This window comes from Grampus griseus, assembly GCF_964374135.1.
Source record: "Grampus griseus genome assembly, chromosome: 12".
In the NCBI taxonomy this organism is placed as follows: domain Eukaryota; kingdom Metazoa; phylum Chordata; class Mammalia; order Artiodactyla; family Delphinidae; genus Grampus; species Grampus griseus.
The window spans coordinates 34,525,309-34,548,789 of NC_139006.1; the positions used below are offsets into that span (position 1 = coordinate 34,525,309).

Sequence of the window (23,481 nt, forward strand, 5' to 3'; positions counted from 1 at the left end):
GCTATCTTCTAGGACTTTCATGGCCTCAGATCTTGCATTTAAGTCTAATCCATTTTGAGTTTATATTTGTATATGGTGTGAGAAAGTAGTCCAGTTTGATTCTTGTTCATGTAGCTGTCCAGTGTCATAAATTATGCAGGCATTTTAAATGAGCAGAAAAAAGTATCAACATTTTACAAATTTTGAACATCAATATGGTTAAATCCAGTGCTGAGGAGATATAAACACCAAAATAAAGACATTCAGAATACTTTACTGTCTCCTTGTGTCTGTTTCTAATGTGAGGAGGGTTATTTTTTCTTGCTTTTGAATATTTTATCAACCAGCTTTGCAAGTTGATGATGGATTCTGGCCTGCATCCAAATTCTGAGTCTCCTTTGATTTAGGACCAACCTCAGAGGAGACTCACCCCATCCCAATTGTCAAGCAGGCTTGTTAGGCAGCTTCTGACTTGGCCACTTCTATGTCCAAGGACCCCCAGAGGATGAGTCGTTCCTTTTGTAGAACAGGAGAGAATGAAGACAAACCAGCTAACGGGAGAAGGCAATATGTTTTGCAAGAGATTCATTTAGCCTGTTTGTGTACTTCACGTTTACTCTGAGTTCCCCACATTTTCTGGGGACTATTTAGAAATTTTCATGGAGGGTAAGGCAGAGTCTGCCTTTCCATAAATAGAATGGAGCTGCTCAAGGGCCGGCACCATTTTTTATTCATCTTTGTATCCTCAGTACCTGGCTCAGTGTCTGGAACACTGAAGTGCTTAATAAATGTTTACTGAACTGAGCTGGCCTACATTATGACTGCCCTTATTAAGTATTTCAACATGCTAATAGTGATAGAGTCATTAGCAGACCAGTTATTTCCTCTGCTTACAGTCCTTAGGATGCATTAGAATGTTACAGTGATTCATGAAACAGTTTTTCTTTATAGCCATAATAGCTATTAAAGAGTGGAGTTGTTTTATGTGTCAAACTGCCCATGGATTCGCACCTCATTATTGGACCCTTAAATGCAAATGACAATTCTGGAGTCAATTTCTCAAGTAATTATACCTTCCATGGCATGCAGGGAGGCAGTGAGTAGGCCTCTATGACTAAGGCAGCCAGTGCCTTACAGCTAGAAGTATATCCCTGAAATAGTCATTAATCGTGTTATTAATACCACCTATTATTTATTAAATGCCTCCTATAGCCAGGTACTATATATACTTTTTGCTAAAGTTTTTAAATTTATTTTTAATTTTTTAACTAAAGTATAGTTGATTTACAATGTTTCAGGTATACAGCAAAGTGATTCTGTTTAATACATATTCTTTTCTGAATTCTTTTCTGTCATAGGTTATTACAAGATATTGAATATAGTTCCCTGTGCTATACAGTACAAATAGATAAACAAACGTTGTTTATCTATTTTATATATAGTAGTGTGTATCTGTTAATCCCAAATTCCTAATTTATCCCTCCCCGCCCTCCGGTGCTATATATACTTTATGGTCAGTCTTCACACAAAAATTACCATGTAGGCGTTATTATCTCCATTTTACTGATAAGCACACGTAGGCTCAAAAGGGTAGGTGTTTGTGCAGGGGATAACCAAGACTCCTCATCGTTTGACAGAGTGAATTTAGAAAATTGCCTGAGGTGCCTTCTTGTTTAATGTACATATGTTACCTGCATCTCTCTACGTCTTTTTCTTCCTTTTAAAAAATGAATCATTCTCATAAAGCCAGATCATTCCATTAAGCTAACAATCAACTTCCCTAACCTTCCTCCTGGGAAAGTTTTTTTAAAACTTTCTTTCCTTTCAGGTTTACTTGTCATGGACTGACTACCGGTCAGAGTTATATTTTCCGGGTCAGAGCAGTTAACGTAGCTGGACTTAGTGAATATTCACAAGATTCAGAAGCAATCGAAGTAAAAGCTGCTATTGGTAAGTTCTTAGAAAAATGAATTTTTCTAAGTTACAACGAAAGGTACCATCCTCTTCAGAAATTGTGTAAAACTTCTAGTATTGCCCGATGATTCCGTCCTCAGATGATCATTGTCTCTGACTCCAGGTGACCTCTAACCTTCCATAGCTCTCATTTTACAGATCTTCATCACTTATCCAGATTCTGTGCATCTGTAGCCTTTTCCTCTTCACCAGTCCGAGTTTCCTCAGATATTTCCCTTTGTGTGAATCTCCGTTCTAACTTCGTGCTCATCCGGGAGTATGAAGTGCCACCCGATTCCATGAGGTGGTGCATCACCCGTAACACAGAGCATCTCACACCTAAAAGCCGTTTCATCTGTGGCACAGCCTGGCTTGTTCTCAGTAACAGCACATTAACCTGCTTTTTATAAACTGCTAAAATTTGTGCGAGACGTGTGTGGTTGCTTGATATGTTTCATCTCTGCTGGCAAAGTAACCAACAGAATAAAACTAGTAATAAAGTAATTATATGTATGTACAGTGATGTACCTTCCAATCTCAAGGTGGGAAAGGGACCCAGGTATTTCAGGGCAATTAAATTGAAATCTGTGATGTAGTAGCACATATTTAAAGAGAAAGATTATTTAATATCAGTTATCTTCAGTTAGCACCCCATATTACTTTTCAACATTCCTTAGAATATGTTTGTATTATAAGGACATAGTGAACATGCGTCTTTGAAGTTGGGAGGTACAGACCATTACTATATCAGTAAGGTACATAACTCTAATTGTTATACAATCAAGATCTTCAATGTTTGTCTCCTGTGCACTTTATGGTCCTTTTTTCCCCCATTCTGTTGAATAATGGAGCTCTCTCAAGAAATGTCTGAGAAGTGCTTGTTCTTATATTTACTTGGGTCCTGCAAATCAGAATGGTTTCTGTTCTGTCTGTGGTTTTTTTGTTCTCATTTCTTCTATTTTGAAAATATGGAAATGTTGAAATGCTTCCTTGGTGTAAGTTATGTGAAATGTATGCTTTCCATATTTCTTGCAAAGCCAAGTGATTTCCGTTAAACCGAGATTGCTTTTGTTCTGTTTGTGGTGCTAATGTTTTTCTCGTTTGTTCTATGAAGTAAGAGCACTCTGTACTGTGTCCTGGTTCAAAGTGTTTCTGTTGTTATCTGGCAATTGTAGGGGGAGGAGTGTCTCCAGCTGTGTGGCCTGAACTGAGTGATATACCAGGTGGACTAACAGACTCCAGGGGAGGCATGCATGACACCTCCCAGACAACTTTTAAGAAAGATGCTTTGCTTGGTAGCAAACTTAACAAACCTTCACTACCCAGTAGCTCTCACAACCTGGGCCAAACAGAAGTGAGTAAAGTAAGTGAAACAGTTCAGGAAGAGCTTTTCCCACCACTACAGAAAGCAGCTGTTAAGGGGAAAAGTAAGTCTGACCCTCTGAAAAAGAAGAAGGATCTAGGTGAGAGTTGAAACAGTAAAAACATCCTGTCTGTTTCCATGAGTGTCCTCACCACTTGTTGTCCAGATCACCTTCTTCCATCTGTGTTCACTTTCATCAGTGTTCATTCTTAATTTTATGTTTTCAGTTATCCATTTGTAATACTTTTGTTTAATTAGTTGTGAAAGTAATTTTATAGGGGTTTGGCTTTGACACATAATTCATTGTGCTTAATGACAATAGAATATTTGAAGTAATTTGGCTATAGAGTCTCTTTGGTTTAACAAGCAGACACACCTTTGGCCTCATTTTGCTGAGAGAGTTAGATATGAGAGGGGAAGGATTTGATACGCATAGCCTATGGGAGGTCTTTCGAAATATCCGTGTTTGGTAATAAATGGATAGGAAAAATATGTCACAAAAAAGTAACATTTTATCAGGATCATAGTTATTAACTTCTGTTTTTCATCCTCAGGTTTTCAAATTACCTTCACATTTAATTCAAATAAACATAAGAAACAATATCTCTTTGAGTTGTCATGAAAAGTTTAACAGGGCATTATAATCACATATTCTACTATATATGATCCACATTCCCAGAACTGATTTACTTAAGACTATTTATCAGTAAGGCTAATTACCTAATTAGAATTAGAATAGAAAGACTAATTATCAGTAATCAGAATTTTCTGATTAGGATATTTGGTATTTGTGGTTTATATATTCTAGGAGGCAATGTTTTTCTTATCAAATAAAAATGAAACGGTAAGCATATACTGGTAAATCATATCTTGCCTCTCCCCCATCCCCTATGTATATCCCATCCCTAACTTCTGTAACCTTCTCTACTTTTTTTTTTTTCTGTGCCACCAGGGAAGCCCTTCTCTACTTTTTTGACACCTTTATTTGCCTCTTCAACTCAAGATGAGATAGGGTGTTCATTTGAGAGTTTATATTCAACATTGCTCTGAAACAGAGAGAGAGAGAGTAAGAAAGCTTTTCTTTAAAATGTAAAGAATGAAGGAGGTTGGTGTTGGGGTAAAGAGAGAAAAAACGTATTTTATTTTTTAAAATCTTTATTGTTCTGAGAATCTTTTTGAATAAGAATGAGATAGTTCCTTTATCTCTGATAATCCAAATAAATATTCAGAAAATTCTTTTTAATGTTATTGCAAATCTAGTGGATTTCTTTCCACCACCCCACCCTCTCTTTCTTTATCAAAAAAACATAATTTCAGTAGTTGAGTGAAAGTTTCATCAACAAATCCACATAAATGAAGAAAGACTTTTAAAACAACATCTAAATATTTTTCTGATTAAGCACTAATAAACACAGTGGCAGCTGTGTAGTATTTTGTGCCATATGAATGATAATCCAGCATCAGGTTTAAAATAATGCAGCAAAAAGTATTATACTAAGAGAAAAATCACATGGCTGATTGTTCCTGTTTTTTAAAAAAGATTTTTAACATGGCATTTAGCTGAGCTCCAGTATATGATTTTTTTCTGTGTGGAGACAGAACCTATATAGTTGTAAGGTCTCAGAAGGGTACATGTACCTGAGTGGTGAAATGCTAACTGTTTGGAAATATATAGAAATTCTTAATAAGCAAATCAAGGCAGAAATTGATATACATATGTCATTTTCCTCAGGGAGCAAATGAAAACAAAACCACATAAAGAAACAAAAATATCTTACTTTTTCATGCTATTGCTTTAGGAATGAAGAGGTAGCATGTACCTCTGTCCTAAAATTTAGAGTTGAGATATACAAAGTAGGATGAAAAATAATCAATAAAGATACATAAAGTATTGAAAAAAAGAAACAAAAATATATATCTTGGGAAAAATATTTCTTCTTATGGGGAACAGATCATTTTTCAGGATATCGTTAGTTATATTTTCAGGATATTGTTAGAAATACTAACATTTTGCTGTTAGTATCTCAAAACTTATTCCTCCTTGGGAGTGGAGGGGGCAGGTTCTTTTTATCTTTGGAATAATAATTGTGGTGCAGTTTTTACTGTGTGTCAGTTTTTTTCCTCACATACCAAATCGATGCTAAGTTACTTACTGGTGTCACGTTTTAGTTTTACACCACAGGACCTAGTGCCCTCATGCGTGTCACCAATGAGACAGTTTGATGCAGGTAGAATCATAGAAGCATTTCTGTCCACTCATGACCTCTTCATATTGCAACAGCGGCACCATCTCCACCGTATGATATCACTTGTCTTGAAAGTTTTCGTGACTCAATGGTTCTTGGATGGAAGCAACCAGATAAGACTGGAGGGGCTGAAATTACGGGCTATTATGTGAACTATCGAGAAGTAATTGACGGGGTACCAGGAAGATGGAGAGAAGCCAACATCAAAGCTGTCAGTGATGAGGCATATAAGGTAAGTGTGTGGCCTTCAGTAGTGCGGGGTGTCATATGTCTGTTGACACACCACATGCACACAATGCACACACATGCACATACATGCACATGCCCAGCACCTTGTCAATGATTCCTGTCATTTCTCCAGTGTCCTTTGCCTGCAGTGACATGACTTTTGTGACAAATATACAAAGATGAATAGAAATATTTTGGCTAACCAGGCAGTATGTGTATTTTCTGATTTATACACATAAACATAATTTCTTCAAATATTTAGTATGGAATATATACTTTTTATGAAAACTTATGTTTTTTACAAAAATTAACTCACAAAGTATCTGTAACAATATGCGACTAGTTTTAAGAGTCCCGGAATCCAAATGACTGGATTTTTAACTTTCAATGTCCAAATCACAAAGAATAAAGGGACATGGACCCGATGGCCAGACTCAGCTTGCCCTCTGCGAAGTGGCCCCTGTCATAGTGCTCTGATAGCCACAAAGGGGCACTTCACGTGTCCACCCACGAGTTTCCCTGCTACACGTGGGCCTTCACTGCTCGGCCCACCTCAGAGCACCTGAGGGGTCTCACTATTACCATAGCTACTGGCTCCCCTCTTTGCAGCATCATCAGCTAGACCCAAGTCACCACCCCTCCCTCACAGAACCCCAAGCTGTGAGAGCAAGAGCAGGGTGAGGCCCGGGGAATGGTGCTTTCCCCAACTGAATGTCACATTCTTTTTTTTTTTTTTTTTTTTTTTTTTTGCGGTACACGGGCCTCTCACTATTGGGGCCTCTCCCGTCACGGAGCACAGGCTCCGGACGCGCAGGCTCAGCGGCCATGGCTCATGGGCCCAGCCGCTCCGTGGCATGTGGGACCTTCCCGGACCGGGGCACGAACCCGTGTCCCCTGCATCGGCAGGCGGACTCTCAACCACTGCGCCACCAGGGAAGCCCACATTCTTTTAACTTAACATCTAATATTTATGAAATATCACACGCATACTGAGAATACATAAAACAAAATTTTATTTTATTTATTTTTGCGGTACACGGGCCTCTCACTGTTGTGGCCTCTCCCGTTGCGGAGCACAGGCTCCGGACACGCAGGCCCAGCAGCCACGGCTCACAGGCCCAACCGCTTCGCGGCATGTGGAATCTTCCCCAACCTGCATCGGCAGGCGGACTCTCAACCACTGCGCCACCAGGGAAGCCCCAAAATTTTATTTTATTTTATTTTTTATTTTTTTTTCCAAAATTTTATTTTTAAGATTCTTCCATGTTGGTACAAGTAGCTCTGACTTTATTGCTGTGTATTCCATTATATGACCATCTCACAGTAGACCTTCCCATTCAATTATTGATTGACATGGGGCATTGTAAGCCATATCAAACAATTTAGCTATAAACATTTTTGTACATGCCTGCTGGCACATATGTGCACTAGTTTCTCTAGGTTATTACCCACAAGTGAAATTGCTAGGCCAGAGAGTCTTGTTTATCTCCAACTTCACCTCATAATTCTCTGCTGTTTTTCTGAAGAGTATGAGAATTCCCAATGCTGCACATCCTTCCAGCACTTGGTGTGTTCACACTTTTCCTGTTTCGACAATCTGGGTGTCGAATGAGTCTGAACATCTTTTCCTGTGTTTATGGTCCATTTTGAAATCTTTCATAGCATGCCTAACAAGGTTTTTGCCCATTTTTCTAATGGGTTTTCTTATTGCCTTGTGAAGTTCTTTAAATATTTTGAGCATAAATCCTTGTTGGCTATGTAAGTTGCCTATATCGTCTCATTGGCTAGACTTTTCCTCTCCTTATGGTGAACTACACCTGTTTTCTTGTCAAATTTATTGTAGTCAGATTTACCAACATTTGCTTTGTCATTAGCGATTTCTGTGCCTTTTTTTTTTTTTAAGAAATGCCTTCTAGTTCAGGAATCCTGAAAGCCATGGCCCCAGCTGGGACCATGCTATATAGATTATATTCTAAAGGCTTTACAGTTTGCCACTTACGTTTAAGTTATTAATTCACCTATAAATGTTGTGTATGATGTGAAATAAGGGTCAAATTATTTTTCCCTTTATGGATACCCAGCTTCATGATAAAATCAGGTGTAGACTGGATCATGGATACAGATTTGTCTTGGCTTAAATCATACAGTAGGTAAAGTTTGTTAACTCAGCTGGTTCCATCAGTACCTCCATTTATTAAGCATTTTTAATGTTCAAAGGATTATTTATCGTTCATGGATTTTTTTTGAATTTTGTTTTATTTATTTTTTCATACAGCAGGTTCTTATTAGTTGACCATTTTATACATATTAGTGTATACATGTCAATCCCAGTCTCCCAGTTCATCCCACCCCCACCCCCACTGCTTCCTCCCTTGGTGTCCATACGTTTGTTCTCTACATCTGTGTCTCAATTTCTGCCCTGCAAACCGCTTCATCTTTACCATTTTTCTAGGTTCCACATATATGCGTTAATATGCGATATTTGTTTTTCTCTTTCTGACTTACTTCACTCTGTATGACAGTCTCTAGATTCAGCCACATCTCTACAAATGACCCAATGTCATTCCTTTTTATGGCTGAGCAATAGTCCATTGTGTATATGTACCACATCTTCCTTATCCATTCGTCTGTTGATGGGCATTTAGGTTGCTTCCATGATCTGGCTATTGTAAATAGTGCTGCAATGAACATTGGGGTGCATGTGTCTTTTTGAATTACGGTTTTCTCTGGGTATATGCCCAGTAGTGGGATTGCTGGGTCATGTGGTAATTCTATTTTTCGTTTTTTAAGGAACCTCCATACTGTTCTCCATAGTGGCTGTATCAATTTACATTCCCACCAACAGCGCAAGAGCGTTCCCTTTTCTCCACACCTTCTCCAGCATTTGTTGTGTGTAGATTTTCTGATGATGCCCATTCTAACTGGTGTGAGGTGATACCTCATTGTAGTTTTGATTTGCATTTCTCTAATAATTAGTGATGTTGAGCATCCTTTCATGTGCTTCTTGGCCATCTGTATGTCTTCTTTGGAGAAATGTCTATTTAGGTCTTCTGCCCACTTTTGGATTGGGTTGTTTGTTTTTTTAATATTGAGCCGCATGAGCTGTTTATAGATTTTGGAGATTAACCATTTGTCCGTTGATTCGTTTGCAAATATTTTCTCCCATTCTGAGGGTTGTCTTTTCGTCTTGTTTGTAGTTTCCTTTGCTTTGCAAAAGCTTTTAAGTTTCATTAGGTCCCATTTGTTTACTTTTGTTTTTATTTCCATTACTCTAGGAGATGGATCAAAAAAGATCTTACTGTGATTTATGTCAAAAAGTGTTCTTCCTGTGTTTTCCTCTAAGAGTTTTATGGTGTCTGGTCTTACATTTAGGTCTTTAATCCATTTTGAGTTTATTTTTGTATATGGTGTTAGGGAGTGTTCTAATTTCATTCTTTTACATGTAGCTGTCCAGTTTTCCCAGCACCACTTATTGAAGAGACTGTCTCTTCTCCACTGTATATCCTTACCTCCTTTGTCATAGATTAGATGACCATAGGTGCATGGGTTTATCTCCAGGCTTTTTATCCTGTTCCATTGATCTATGTTTCTGTTTTTGTGCCAGTACCATATTTTCTTGATTACTGTAGCTTTGTAGTATAGTCTGAAGTCAGGGAGTCTGATTCCTCCAGCTCTGTTTTTTTCCCTCAAGACTGCTTTGGCTATTCGGGGTCTTTTGTGTTTCCATACAAATTTTAAGATTTTTTGTTCTAGTTCCGTAAAAAATGCCATTGGTGATTTGATAGGGATTGCATTGAATCTGTAGATTGCTTTGGGTAGTAGAGTCATTTTCACACTATTGATTCTTCCAATCCAAGAATATGGTGTATCTCTCCATCTGTTGGTATCATCTTTAATTTCTTTCAACAGTGTCATATAGTTTTCTGCATACAGGTCTTTTGTCTCCCTAGGTAGGTTTATTCCTAGGGATTTTATTCTTTTTGTTGCAGTGGTAAATGGGAGTGTATCCTTAATTTCTCTTTCAGATTTTTCATCATTAGGGTATAGGAATGCAAGACATTCCTGTGCATTAATTTTGTATCCTGCAACTTTACCAAATTCATTGATTAGCTCTAGTAGTTTTCTGGTAGCATCTTTAGGATTCTCTATGTATAGTATCATGTCATCTGCAAACAGTGACCGTTTTATTTCTTTTCCAATCTGTATTCCTTTTATTTCTTTTTCTTCTCTGATTGCCGTGGCTAGGACTTCCAAAACTGTGTTGAATAATAGTGGCGAGAGTGGACATCCTTGTCTTGTTCCTGATCTTAGAGGAAATGTTTTCAGTTTTGCACCACTGAGAATGATGTTTGCTGTGGGTTTGTCATATATGGCCTTTATTATGTTGAGGTAGGTTCCCTCTATGCCCACTTTCTGGAGAGTTTTTTATCATAAATCGTTGTTGAATTTTGTCAAAACGTTTTTCTGCATCTATTGAGATGATCATATGGTTTTTATTCTTCAGTTTGTTAATATGGTGTATCACATTGATTGATTTGCATATGTTGAAGAATCCTTGCATCCCTGGGATAAATCCCACTTGATCATGGTGTATGATCCTTTTAATGTGTTGTTGGATTCTGTTTGCAAGTATTTTGTTGAGGGTTCTTGCATCTATATTCATCAGTGAATTTTCTGTAATTTTCTTTTTTTGTAGTATCTTTATCTGGTTTTGGTATCAGGGTGATGGTGGCCTCATAGAATGAGTTTGGGAGTGTTCCCTCCTCTGCAATTTTTTGGAAGAGTTTGAGAAGGATGGGTGTTAGCTCTTCTCTAAATGTTTGATAGAATTCACCTGTGAAGCCATCTGGTCCTGGACTTTTGTTTGTTGGAAAATCTTTTTTTTTTTTTTTTGCGGTTCGCAGGCCTCTCACTGTTGTGGCCTCTCCCGTTGTGGAGCACAGACTCCGGACACGCAGACCCAGCAGCCATGGCTCACAGGCCTATCCGCTGTGTGGCATGTGGGATCTTCCTGGACCGGGGCACGAACCCGTGTCCCCTGAATCGACAGGCGGACTCTCAACCACTGCACCACCAGCGAAGCCCTGTTGGAAGATTTTTAATCACAGTTTCAATTCATTACTTGTGATTGGTCTGTTCATATTTTCTGTTTCTTCCTGGTTCAGTCTTGGAATGTTATACCTTTCTAAGAATTTGTCCATTTCTTCCAGGTTGTCTATTTTATTGGCATAGAGTTGCTTGTAGTAGTCTCTTAGGATGCTTTGTATTTCTGCGGTGTCTGTTGTAACTTCTCCTTTTTCATTTCTAATTTTATTGGTTTGAGTCCTCTCCCTCTTTTTCTTGATGCATCTGGCTAGTGGTTTATCAATTTTGTTTATCCTCTCAAAGAACCAGCTTTTAGTTTTATTGAGCTTTGCTCTTGTTTTCTTTGTTTCTATTTCATTTATTTCTGCTCTGATCTTTATGATTTCTTTCCTTCTCCTAACTTTTGGTTTTGTTTGTTCTTCTTTCTCTAGTTCCTTTAGGTGTAAGGTTAGATTGTTTATTTGAGATTTTTCTTGTTTCTTGAGGTAGGCTTGTATAGCTATAAACTTCCCTCTTAGAACTGCTTTTGCTGAATCTCATAGGTTTTGGATCATTGTGTTTTCATTATCATTTGTCTCTAGGTATTTTTTGATTTCCTCTTTGATTTCTTCAGTGATCTCTTGGTTATTTAGTTAAAGACTGTTTAGGCTCCATGTGTCCATGTTTTTTTTCCCTGTAATTGAATTCTAATCTCATAGCGCTGTGGTCAAAAAAGATGCTTGATATGATTTCAGTTTTCTTAAATTTACTGAGGCTTGATTTGTAACCCAAATGTGATCCATCCTGGAGAATGTTCTGTGCACACTTGAGAAGAAAGTATAATCTGCTGTTTTTGGATGGAATGTCCTATAAATGTCAATTAAATCTATCTGGTCTATTGTGTCATTTAAAGCTTGTGTTTCCTTATTAATTTTCATTTTGGATTATCTGTCCATTGGTGTAAGTGAGGTGTTAAAGTCCCCCACTATTATTGTATTAGTGTCAATTTCCTCTTTTTTTTTTTTTTTGCGGTACGCAGGCCTCTCACTGATGCGGCCTCTCCCGTTGCAGAGCACAGGCTCCGGAGGCGCAGGCTCAGAGGCCACGGCTCATGGGCCCAGCCGCTCTGCAGCATGTGGGATCTTCCTGGGCCGGGGCACGAACCTGCGTCCCTGCATTGGCAGGCAGATTCTTAACCACTGCGCCACCAGGGAAGCCCAGTTTCCTCTTTTGTAGCTGTTAGCAGTTGTCTTATGTATTGAGGTGCTCCTATGTTGGGTGCATATATATTTATAATTGTTATATCTTCTTCTTGAATTGATTCCTTGATCATTATGTAGTGTCCTTCCTTGTCTCTTGTAACATTCTTTATTTTAAAGTCTATTTTATCTGATATGAGCATTGCTACTCCAGCTTTCTTTTGATTTCCATTTTCATGGAATATCTTTTTCCATTCCCTCACTTTTAGTCTGAATGTGTCCCTAGGTCTGAAGTGGGTCTCTTGTAGACAGCATATGTATGGGTCTTGTTTTTGTTTCCATTCAGCAAGCCTGTGTCTTTTGGTTGGAGCATTTAATCCATTCACGTTTAAGGTAATTATCGATATGTATGTTCCTATTACAATTTTATTAATTGTTTTGGGTTTGTTTTTGCAGTTCCTTTTCTTCTCTTGTGTTTCCCACTTAGAGAAGTTCCTTTAGCATTTGTTGTAGAGCTGGTTTGGTGGTGCTGAACTCTCTTAGCTTTTGCTTGTCTGTAAAGCTTTTGATTTCTCCATCGAATCTGAATGAGATCCTTGCCGGGTAGAGTAATCTTGGTTGTAGGTTCGTCTCTTTCATCACTTTAAGTATATCATGTTACTCCTTTCTGACTTGTAGAGTTTCTGCTGAGAAATCAGCTGTTAACCTTATGGGAGTTCCCTTGTATGTTATTTGTTGTTTTTCCCTTGCTGCTTTCAATAATTTTTCTTTGTCTTTAATTTTTGCCAGTTTGATTACTATGTGTCTCGGCGTGTTTCTCCTTGGGTTTATCCTCTATGGGACTGTCTGCACTTCCTGGACTTGGTTGACTATTTCCTTTCCCATGTTATGGAAATTTTTGACTACAATCTCTTCAAATATTTTCTCGGGTCGTTTCTCTCTCTCTTCTCCTTCTGGGACCCCTATAATGCAAATGTTGTTTTGTTTAATGTTGTCCCAGAGGTCTCTTAGGCTGTCTTCATTTCTTTTCATTCTTTTTTCTTTATTCTGTTCCACAGCAGTGAATTCCACCATTCTGTGTTCCAGGTCACTTATCCGTTCTTCTGCCTCAGTTATTCTGCTATTGATTCCTTCTAGTGTACTTTTCATTTCAGTTATTGTGTTGTTCATCTCTGTTTGTTTGTTCTTTAATTCTTCTAGGTCTTAAACATTGCTTGCATCTTCTTGAACTTTGCCTCCATTCTTTTTACAAGGTCCTGGATCATCTTCACTATCATTATTCTGAATTCTTTTTCTGGAAGGTTGCCTATCTCCATTTCATTTAGTTGTTTTTCTGTGGTTTTATCTTGTTCCTTCATCTGGTGCATAGACCTCTGCCTTTTTCATCTTGTTTATCTTTCTGTGAATGTGGTTTTTGTTCCACAGGCTGCAGGATTGTAGTTCTTCTTGCTTCTGCTGTCTGCCCTCTGGTGGATGAGGCTATCTAAGAGGCTTGTGCAAGTTTCCTGATGGCCAGGACTGGTGGTGGGTAGAGCTGGCTGTTGCTTTGGTGGGCAGAGCTCAGTAAAACTTTAATCCACTTCTCTGCTGTTGGATGGGGCTGGGTTCCCTCCCTGTTGGTTGTTTGGCCTGAGGCTCCCAACACTGGAGCCTGCCCAGGCTCTTTGGTGGGGCCAATGGCGGACTCTGGGAGGGCTTACACCAAGGAGTACATCCCAGAACTTCTGCTGCCAGTGTCCTTGTCCTCACGGTGACACATAGCCACACTCCACCTATGCAGGAGACCCTCCAACTCTAGCAGGTAGGTCTGGTTCAGTCTCCTATGGGCTCACTGCTCCTTCCCCTGGGTCCCGATGCGCACACTACTTTGTGTGTGCCCTCCAAGAGTGGAGTCTCTGTTTCCCCCAGTCTTGTCAAAGTCCTGCAGTCAAATCCTGCTAGCCTTCAAAGTCTGATTCTCTAGGAATTCCTCCTCCCGTTGCCGGACCCCCAGATTGGGAAGCCTGACGTGGGGCTCAGAACCTTCACTCCAGTGGGTGGACTTCTGTGGTATAAGTGTTCTCCAGTTTGTGAGTCACCCACCCAGCAGTTATGGGATTTGATTTTATTGTGATTGCGCCCCTCCTACCGTCTCACTGTGGCTTCTCCTTTGTCTTTGGATATGGGGTATGTTTTCGGTGAGTTCCAGTGTCTTCCTGTCGATGATTGTTCAGCAGTTAGTTGTCATTCTGGTGTTCTTGCAAGAGGGAGTGAGAGCACGTCCTTCTACTCATTGTCTCCTCTTTTAAAGCCTAGTTCATGGATTATTTTCACATTAATACATTCCATCATTTCTATTTTGCAAATGTTTTCACATTTATTATTTTACTACATATATTTACCCCACAACAACCCAGTTCATACTGAGGGATATAGAAAATATGAGATCACTCAGTAAAGAGCAGAAATATTACAAGAATTTGAGTATTTTGATTCCAAGATTAGAATTCATTTAATTTTCATCTGTACATGCATTCGTTTTCTGTTGCTGTGTAACAAACTACCACAAACTGTCCCTGTTTGTGGTATCACAGTTTCCTTGAGTCAGGAGTCTAGGCACGGCTTAGCTGGGTCTTCAGCTCAGGGTCTCACAAGGCTGCAACCAGGTTTCAGCTGGACTGTGTTCTCATCTGGAACTCGAGTTCCTCTTCTAAGCTCACTGTTGTTGGCAAAATTCAGTTCCTTGCAGCTGTAGGTCTGAGACCCTCAGCTCCTAGAGGCTGTCCTTCTCCAAATGTGAGTGGCTAAGCAGTTTGAAAAACAGTATTTGCTTCTTCAAGGCCATCATGACAGTGTTTCTCTTTAGGCAGGGCCCAAACCCCATTTTAAGAGTTTCTATCTGATTAAGTCAGTCCTTTGGAAAAACTCACTTTCCCTCCTGTGTGTTTCTCCTTTGCTCTTACACTACTTCACACTCACAACACTTCTCAGACACCAGCTGGGTGTCCTACAATTTAACTCAATTCTGACACTGTCTCCCTGAAGATAGACTCAGGTCTCACATGTAAAGGGTTCAGTCCCTCAAGAATAACCCTGCCCCCACTTCAGATGCCAGTTGAAAGTCCAGGATGTCACCTGTGCTTCTGACCAACAGACTACAAATCAATTTCCCACAACCTCCTCCTTGAGTTTGATTAATTCACTAGAGTGGCTCACAGAACTCAGAGAAACATTTTACTTACCAGATTATCAGTTTATTATAAAAGGTATAAATCAGGAACAGCCAGATAGAAGAGATTGATAGGTCAAGATATGGGGAATGGGCATGGAGCTTCCATCCTCTCTCCAGACCACCACTGTCCCAGCACCTCCATGTGTTCACCAACCTGGAAGCTGTCTGAACCCTGCTCTTTTGGGGTTTTATGGAGGCTTCATTACATGGACTCGCTTGATTAAATCATTGGCCATTGGTGATTGAACTCAATCTCCAGCCCATCTTCCCTCCCCGGAGGTCCAGAGGTCTGGGATGAGGCCAAAAGTTCCCACCCTCTAATCACATGATTTGTTCCCTTGGCAACCAGTCCCCATCCTTAGGTGCTTTCCAAAAGTCACCTCATTAACACAACAAAAGATACTTTATAACTCTCATCACTTAGGAAATTCCAAGTGTTTTAGGAGCTCTGTGCCAGGAGTGGGGACAAAAACCAAATATATATGTCTTATTATAAATCACAACATCATAGTCAGGTGCGCCCAGGATAATCTATCTCCCTTTTGATTAACTCAAAATCAACTGATTAGGGATCTTAATTACATCTGAAATATCCCTCCTCCTTTGCCATATGATATAATACAATCACAGGACTCATATTCCAATACCCCTGCCATGTTCTGTTGGCTAGAAGCAAGTCTCAGGTTTCACCCCAATGCAAGGGGAGATTACAAAAGGGTGTGACTCATTGGGGGGTCACCCTAGAGTATGTCCAACACAGGAGGTAAATAAATAAGACGTTGAACCACTAGAAAAACAAACCTGAAACGTTCACTATCCATGATATTGTCCATGTTGCAGATCAGCAACTTGAAGGAGAACATGGTATATCAGTTCCAAGTGGCAGCCATGAACATCGCTGGCTTGGGAGCACCCTCGGCAGTAAGCGCAAGCTTCAAATGTGAAGAGTGGACCATTGCTGTTCCAGGTAAACCGGGAAGACCATGTCTCAGCACTGAGGCTCAGAGTTTCTTCCAATGGAACCTACAACCTGGAACTAAATTTAAGTGGTACATATATACAGCTTCTAAGGGAGACAAATTCTCTCAGCCCCTTGTGTTTACGTTAAATATTTCTACAGTACTATGAAACAATAGGTGCCAATATAAAACTGAGTATAAATTTCTTATATTCCAAATAAATCCTAGAGTCCCCATAGCTCAGCCTCTGCATGGAGTAGGATGGACGGAAGCACACCGTTTGAATGCCACTTGATTATTTAAAAGGAATTCTAATCTTTGCTTGTCTTCTTCAAGGCCATTAAAGGGCATCCAATTCACATCCCCCAGCAAAATTTCTTAAAAATGTCCTCTGGCACTCCCAAGTTGTGCATTCTCCCACTGCTCTGGAGCATTTCATTTATCAGCCTCCCTCCCCCGTCTCCTCAGCCCCAGCCTCTGTGTCCTCCTCCCTGTGGTCTCCTCCTCCCTTGCTCCCCGCTCTTCACTGTACATACAGGGGACCTAACATGCCTGCCTAGGGCTTCAGTCCTGGCCTCCTGCCTTTTATATCTCTCCACTTAGCTCTTGAGTCCTTTCTGTCTATGTCAGCTTTTTCCCAACTCTGCATCACAATAAAGATCCTGGAACCGGATTGAAAATGCTCTCCTTTGGAGGTTGTCATAGAGGGTGGTTGATGGGGCAGGGATGAAAGTGGGGAGAAGCCAGAAACAATTACCTATGCTTTTAACTCTTACACAGTTACAACAGTGAACAAATGTAAAGACTGAATACTAACAAATTTACTAAGTCATTAAGAGTCAGACTAGCAACATAGTCAGTGGATGGGTTTTTTTTCGTTTGCTTTTTGTTTTTTAATTTTTGACCTCACCACACGGCGTGGGGGGCCTTAATTCCCCGACCAGGGATTGAACCTGCGCCCCCTGCATTGGAAGAAGGAGTCTTAACCACTGGACTGCCAGGGAAGTCCCTAGTGGATGGTTTTATTGTGCTTCCAATGGCACTAACTTCAAACACCCAAATACTTTAGTGCCACAGAATGACTAAATTCTCGCACTTGGGTTGGATATTCAGCTTGTATAACAACTGCTACAGCACTGGCTCCAACCACGTTAGAACACCAGGCCATACTGGGCACACTGGGTGGATCCAGCCATGCCCCCAGTGCCACGCACTTCCTCTATTTGAAACCTTAGTGCATTTGGAGGACCGTCTTTTTTGCCTTTACTTAGTGAGCGTCCATCTGCATCACATCTCTATCAGGTGTGAATAAAAAGATTACAAGAGAAACTCAAGAGAAGTTCAAGAGTTCACTCACTTTCAGTTAATACAAGAGGCAAACACAGTGGCTTTCCTTTCGCCTTCTTGAAGCTGGCGATATTTCTTAAGTTCTCTCTGCCACCTACACAAAAGTGGGTCTGTTTTTAAATTACTGCAGTTCCTGAATAAAGTTAAAATGTGAATGACGACAGACCAAGAAATTCTGAGCAGACCTGTGGAAAATGGTTTGATAGACAGAGATATAGTTAGCAAAAGAGGTTGCAGGGTGAGTGCTCCCAACTCAGAGGAGAAGTGAACGGGGCAGTCCTCCATGCCCACGGCCTCTCTTTTCCCAGATTCACCCTTGACTCACTGAGAAGTGTTGGGAAAGCCATGAGTCAAGAAAGCTTTATGGTAGGTGAGAGCATTTAGGACATTTTGTTGGATGAAGAAACAGACTCAGGTTAAATGATACCCAGGAGGTCACACAGGGAATAAGTGGCAGTTAGGGTTGGAAACTAGGTCTGCTCATTCCAAGACACGAGGGGGTAGGAAGCAGCAGCACAGTGGTCCTTCTCTGGAAGAAAGTGCCGGTGCTACCTGTTGGGATGCCTCTCTGGCTCCTAAGGATGACACAGGACAATGGTCATAAAAGCCCTTTGCAAAACAGAGCACTCCACACCAGGGTAAGGTACTGGTGTTATTTAAACCTGTTTCCACAGAAGGCATCATCAGGAGACAAGGATGACTCATTGCCAGTGACCATTAAGCTGAGGAAAAGGGCCAAAAAACACAGTGATCAATTGCAAAATGCCAAAGCATAGCATGATGGAGTCTGCGCTTGTAGTTGGCTCTCAGGCCACTGTGAGTCAGTTCAGGTGCTTTTGATTGGTTGGTTAGAAACCAGTTGTTATTTTAAAAAAAAAAAAAAAAAGAGGAAAGAGAAAAGAAAATAAAGGGACTTCCCTAGTGGTGCAGTGGTTAAGAATCCACCTGCCAATGCAGGAGACACGGGTTCAAGCCCTGGTCCGGGAGGGTGCCATATGCTGCAGAGCAACTAAGCCCGTGCGCCTCAACTACTGAGCCTGCGCTCTAGAGCCTGCGAGCCACAACTACTGAAGTCCGCGTGCCTAGAGCCTGTGCTCCATAACAAAGAGAAGCCACCGCAATGAGAAGCCTGAACACCGCAACAAAGAGTAGCCCCCGCTCGCCGCGACTAGAGAAAGCCCGCGCACAGCAATGAGGACCCAACGCAGCCAATAAATAAATAAATAAATTTAAATAAATAAATAAAGTGCAAATCTGACTATATCCTTTAAAAAAAAAAAAGAAAGAAAATAAATAACTATATCACCTTCATAGCAGCTGGTAGTCATGCAAAGATGCAGGCCATCAGTAAGTAGATGGGACTCGCCCAAGAGTGCAAAGAGCACACACAGGAAGTATTTGGCTTCCTTCCTGAACAGGTTGATCAAGTTCCTTGATGTCTCTGAGCTTTCTGTTAATTGTTTTAGGGATGGGTGAGATAAAAGAATGTAAAATACCTGATAGGGTTTAGCATAGATTCAGGGCCCATGGGATTGATTATATTTGTTTTGGTGAAAGTTCTTTGTAACCACAATTGTAGTTTGTTTTTACCCCTATATGGGATATATGCTTTACGAGAAAGATATCCCTCCAGTGAGGGAGGGATATATATTTTGCAATATATATATATTTCTATATTCATAAGCCATCAAAGAGAGTTGCTTTCTTCGTCACAATTGAGATTGCGGGGTATTTTCAGATTGTCATCCAAAAATAATCTGAAACTGAATCTGCAACCAAATTAAACTGTTATGATAAAAGGTGAGGAACACAGGCCTGAGGACAGCCTGAGGGCAAGGCTTCATCCAGCTGCTGGAGGGCACCTTGAACTGGCCTTAACCACTTGCTGCCCATAAGGGGTCTTAATAGGCTGATACAGAGCTGTTGAGGAAACTTGATATGAAATGAGCACAGAATACCTGTTTCCATGGGAGTAGTAGATTTTACAAAAGAAGAACACCAGCATTAGCTTCAGCTTTAAGACCTTAAATGTGGTTCTAGGTTTACACACATTGGAGTTTTCTTATCTCCATTATGATTGTTACGCATCAGTCTCTCTTTCCCTCTCAGGACCACCGCACAGTCTCAAGTACAGTGAAGTCAGAAAAACCTCCCTGGTTCTGCAGTGGAAGCCTCCAATGCACTCAGGACGGACTCCGGTCACTGGCTACTTTGTGGACATGAAGGAGGCCAGTGCCAAAGAGGACCAGTGGCGAGGACTCAATGAGGCGGCTCTGAAAAACACATACCTGAAGGTGAGAGGATGCTCACAGTTTGAGAAAATCTTTTTTTTTTTTTAAAGAAAAACGGTTCTTCTAACGAAGTTAACTTTAAAGTCAGTGAGATAAAGCAGAGCATCTCAGCATTGGTCTGTGTCATGTGTTGGGATCCTGGTAGGATCATTTGGCAGTCGGTGAGGTTTGGGGGATGTTTCTGATACTTAAAACGATTTGCTTGTAATTTGACCCAAATCCCTTTGCCTGGCTTTAGGAAAGATCCCTCCTCCCTCTTCTGTCCCTCCTCACCTCCACTTACCCACCTCACATTTTTGTTACTCACAGTCTTAAGATGTTACCATCTCCAAAAGGTGACTTTCTCATTCCTACCTCGAACTTTTTGCCGGTGGTTTTTGATTTGAGGGTGTTATTTTCATAGAGTTCATGCCTGTACGCCTTTAACTGCTGATCCTTTTGAGTCGTGGTCGGCCTTACCTCCCCTGCCCCCTCACCCCTGTGCTCACGTGAGCTCTCAGGGACCAGAGGAATGAGTTGCCTCAACTCTTGACCTTGTTCTCACCCTTCTCCATGTCACTGCCTTCCAGGTTCCTCTAGAGTGTTCCAACTGAACCAGTTTCTAACTCTATCTGCCAGAGACTGTTCTGCTCTAGCCACTGACTCTCTCACTAGTACCAAATAGAAATCTCAAAAGAATGTTTCCCCCTATTATCAGCAGTGGCATCTGGAGACCCTGAATCTACAACAAGGCCTCAGAAACTGTGGGGAATATGACTCCAGTTCTTGTTACGTACAATGAAGTGTGACTGTATGACCACAGTCAAACAGGAAGCTTCACAGTGCATTCAGTGTGCAGTCTTATCTGTTGGCAGAATATGCCACCACCCAGGGCGTGGGCCTTGGAGGATTTTCAGAGCATACCTGGTTTAAGAGATTTCTCTTGTCAACCTGCCACTAAAGTCCATACCATTTGTCAGCCACTCTCTGGGGTTAGGGCAGCCACTCTCTGGGGTCCCTATAAAAAGATGTAAATGTACCCTCCAGGAGAGATGACCCTTAAACCATTATATCCAACATGCCATTAACTCAGCTTCCCACGTGCCAGTAAGCTCTCCAGCCCCTTACAATACCATGAGGAGATACGGAAGGTCACATTTCGTGGGGAAGAGAAAAGGTCAAGGAAGGTCTGGAGCCTAGGGTGCTGTTTGGCTGTCCAGAGAAGTCAGGAGGCCTCTAGATACAAAGACATCCCCAAAGGCCAATGTAAAACAAAGGTCGGACACATCCTAGATGATGGTGGTGTGTGCTTATGGCCAGCATGACTTCCAAATCCTCCATCTGCCATAGCACAGGATCCCAGGAGCCCGACTCACAGGAAACCAAGTGAGAGTGAGAAGCCAAGCAAAGGGGACCAAGAGCCCAGGAAAAATGAGTAGGAAGAGAAAATAATGGAGTTTAAACACGTCAAAGAATGGTTAATGTCACTCAGTTTTTTAAAAAAGAAGAAGAAAGGCAAATTTAGGGGAAAGAGAGAGACTGAGGTTGAGTGCCCCTCACAAACCAGGAGACGAACTTTCTGTAAGGAAATGACCTTAGAGTTTGGCCACAATTTTTAAAGCAAAAATAGAATTACTGATTTTTCTGATTATAAAACAGATGCATGCTTATGATGACAAATTCAAGCAGTAAAGGCATAAAGAAGAAAAGTAGAGATGTCCTATAGTCCCCATACCCATTTTGATGTGGAGTCACTTTTCCAGATGTTTCATATTCAGAAAAGTTTCAGCCCTGAAATGGAGGAAAAACGTGCATGTTAAAAAGTTTAATCTGTCAAATTTAAGTGAGGAAAGGACATATAGCTCCAGGAACAGGAGATTTTAGCACCATGGCACTGGCACATAATGGCCTAACCGGTTTCTGCCAGAAGCACCCCCATTCACATTAGCACTGAGTGTCTAGGGGTTCCTAGAGAGTGAAAGATGCATTACTATCCACCCAAAGGTTTAACCAACAGAGCTCATGCTTCCTTCTTGATTGGTATTTACAATCTGCTGAGACAATGTGGTGAGAGGGACTGAATAATTGGAAGGGGTGGGGGATATAGATTACGCATCTCTAGTGCTTTAAGCCAGCAGTCATTGCCCCTGCGGTGATGGAAGAGTGGAGGGGTGTGCCTGTCACCTCAGTGACTAGACACTAGGAAGTTGATTCACTTCCTGTGCTGTGTTGGCAGAAATCTGACTCACGGCCACATATTACCTAAGTGGCAGGTGCAGATGTGGCAGGTACCTGGCAACTGGTCTATTTTTTTCACGACAAGGAAATGTTTCTGTTCCTTTCTGTAGATCCACAGTTGCCTGGCATTATTTCTAAGTATAGAATTTAAATACATCAAACTCTTATGCATTTAGCCTGTGCCTAAATTCATTTACGGATTAAAATTCATTTCAAAAATCCGTTAGCTCCAGTGAAAGCTATCACTATATAAGTAGTGACATTCTGTTACCATAAACACAATGCAATTAAATAATTAGATTAAAAACCCAACAATTTAATACATAGCTCATCTAAATACATGGTCACAAACACTTCGCTTAGTTGAATAAGTATATTCTAGCTTTGTTTGATTTAAATCCCATTTTGGCTGTTAATCTCCATCACAACACTATGGGAAAAAATTGTGCCCTTTGTGTGTAATAAACTCCTTCTTAAAATACATATAGCTTTTAAAAGTCACATGTTCTAAAAAGGAAAAGATAATTTTTGTAAAATATTGACAGTATTTGTAATACTAATGAGACTGTGCTGAACCCAAAGAAAGTCACAAAAAATTATGAAGTGGGACTATTGTATAAAAACATATATGTTTTTTACTTCTCTTATGCTCTTGTAACTCTAGCTTGGTGGCACACATATAATATAGGTCCTCAGCAAGCATCTTCTTGATGATTGAAAATGTGAGGATTTGGAATTTGAATATATTTGACTATTCACAAATTACTAAAATTCACAATCATGTTAATTGCTTGTCTGTTTATTTATTAAGATTTTATCGTTTTAAAAAATTTATTTATTTATGTATTTATTTTGGTTGCGTTGGGTCTTCATTGGTGCACGTGGGCTTTCTCTAGTTGCAGTGAGCGGGGGGCTACTCTTCATTGCAGTGTGCATCTCATTGTGGTGGCTTCTCTTGTTGCAGAGCACGGGCTCTAGGCGCATGGGCTTCAGTAGTTGTGGCATGCAGGCTCAGTAGTTGTGGCTTGTGGGCTCCAGAGTGCAGGCTCAGTAGTTGTGGAGCATAGGCTCAGTTGCTCCATGGCATGTGGGATCCTCCCGGACCAGGGCTCAAACCCGCGTCCCCTGCATTGGCAGGCGGATTCCCAACCACTGTGCCACCAGGGAAGTCCCTGCTTGTCTGTTTAGTGAGAAATAGCTGTATTATATTTATAGGGACAATTTTTGTTTGTTTTTGTTCTAGTGCTTTAACATGCTTTTAAACGGAAAATGATCCATGATCTGTGATCCGTGCTTGTAATTCCCCTCTCTTGTCAGAAATTTTATCTGAAATTATTCATGGAACGTCTCAAAAGGATCAGGAAAAAAAGGGCAGCATATAAGCTCTCCTGAGCACTTTGTAATTTGTCTTTTGACCAAAGAAT

The 23,481-nt window shown here is 40.6% G+C and overlaps 1 protein-coding gene across 1 annotated transcript in view; it reads left to right on the top strand.

The window, feature by feature from the left end:
* The window catches only part of MYOM1 (myomesin 1), a 145,761-nt gene that overhangs the window by 81,975 nt on the left and 40,305 nt on the right, over nt 1–23,481 (top strand). Inside the window, exons 17-20 of the mRNA XM_082667401.1 lie at nt 1,808–1,929; nt 5,577–5,773; nt 16,084–16,210; nt 19,659–19,843. Of these exons, the coding sequence (XP_082523527.1) occupies nt 1,808–1,929; nt 5,577–5,773; nt 16,084–16,210; nt 19,659–19,843 (631 nt within the window). The remainder of the gene's footprint in view (nt 1–1,807; nt 1,930–5,576; nt 5,774–16,083; nt 16,211–19,658; nt 19,844–23,481) is intronic.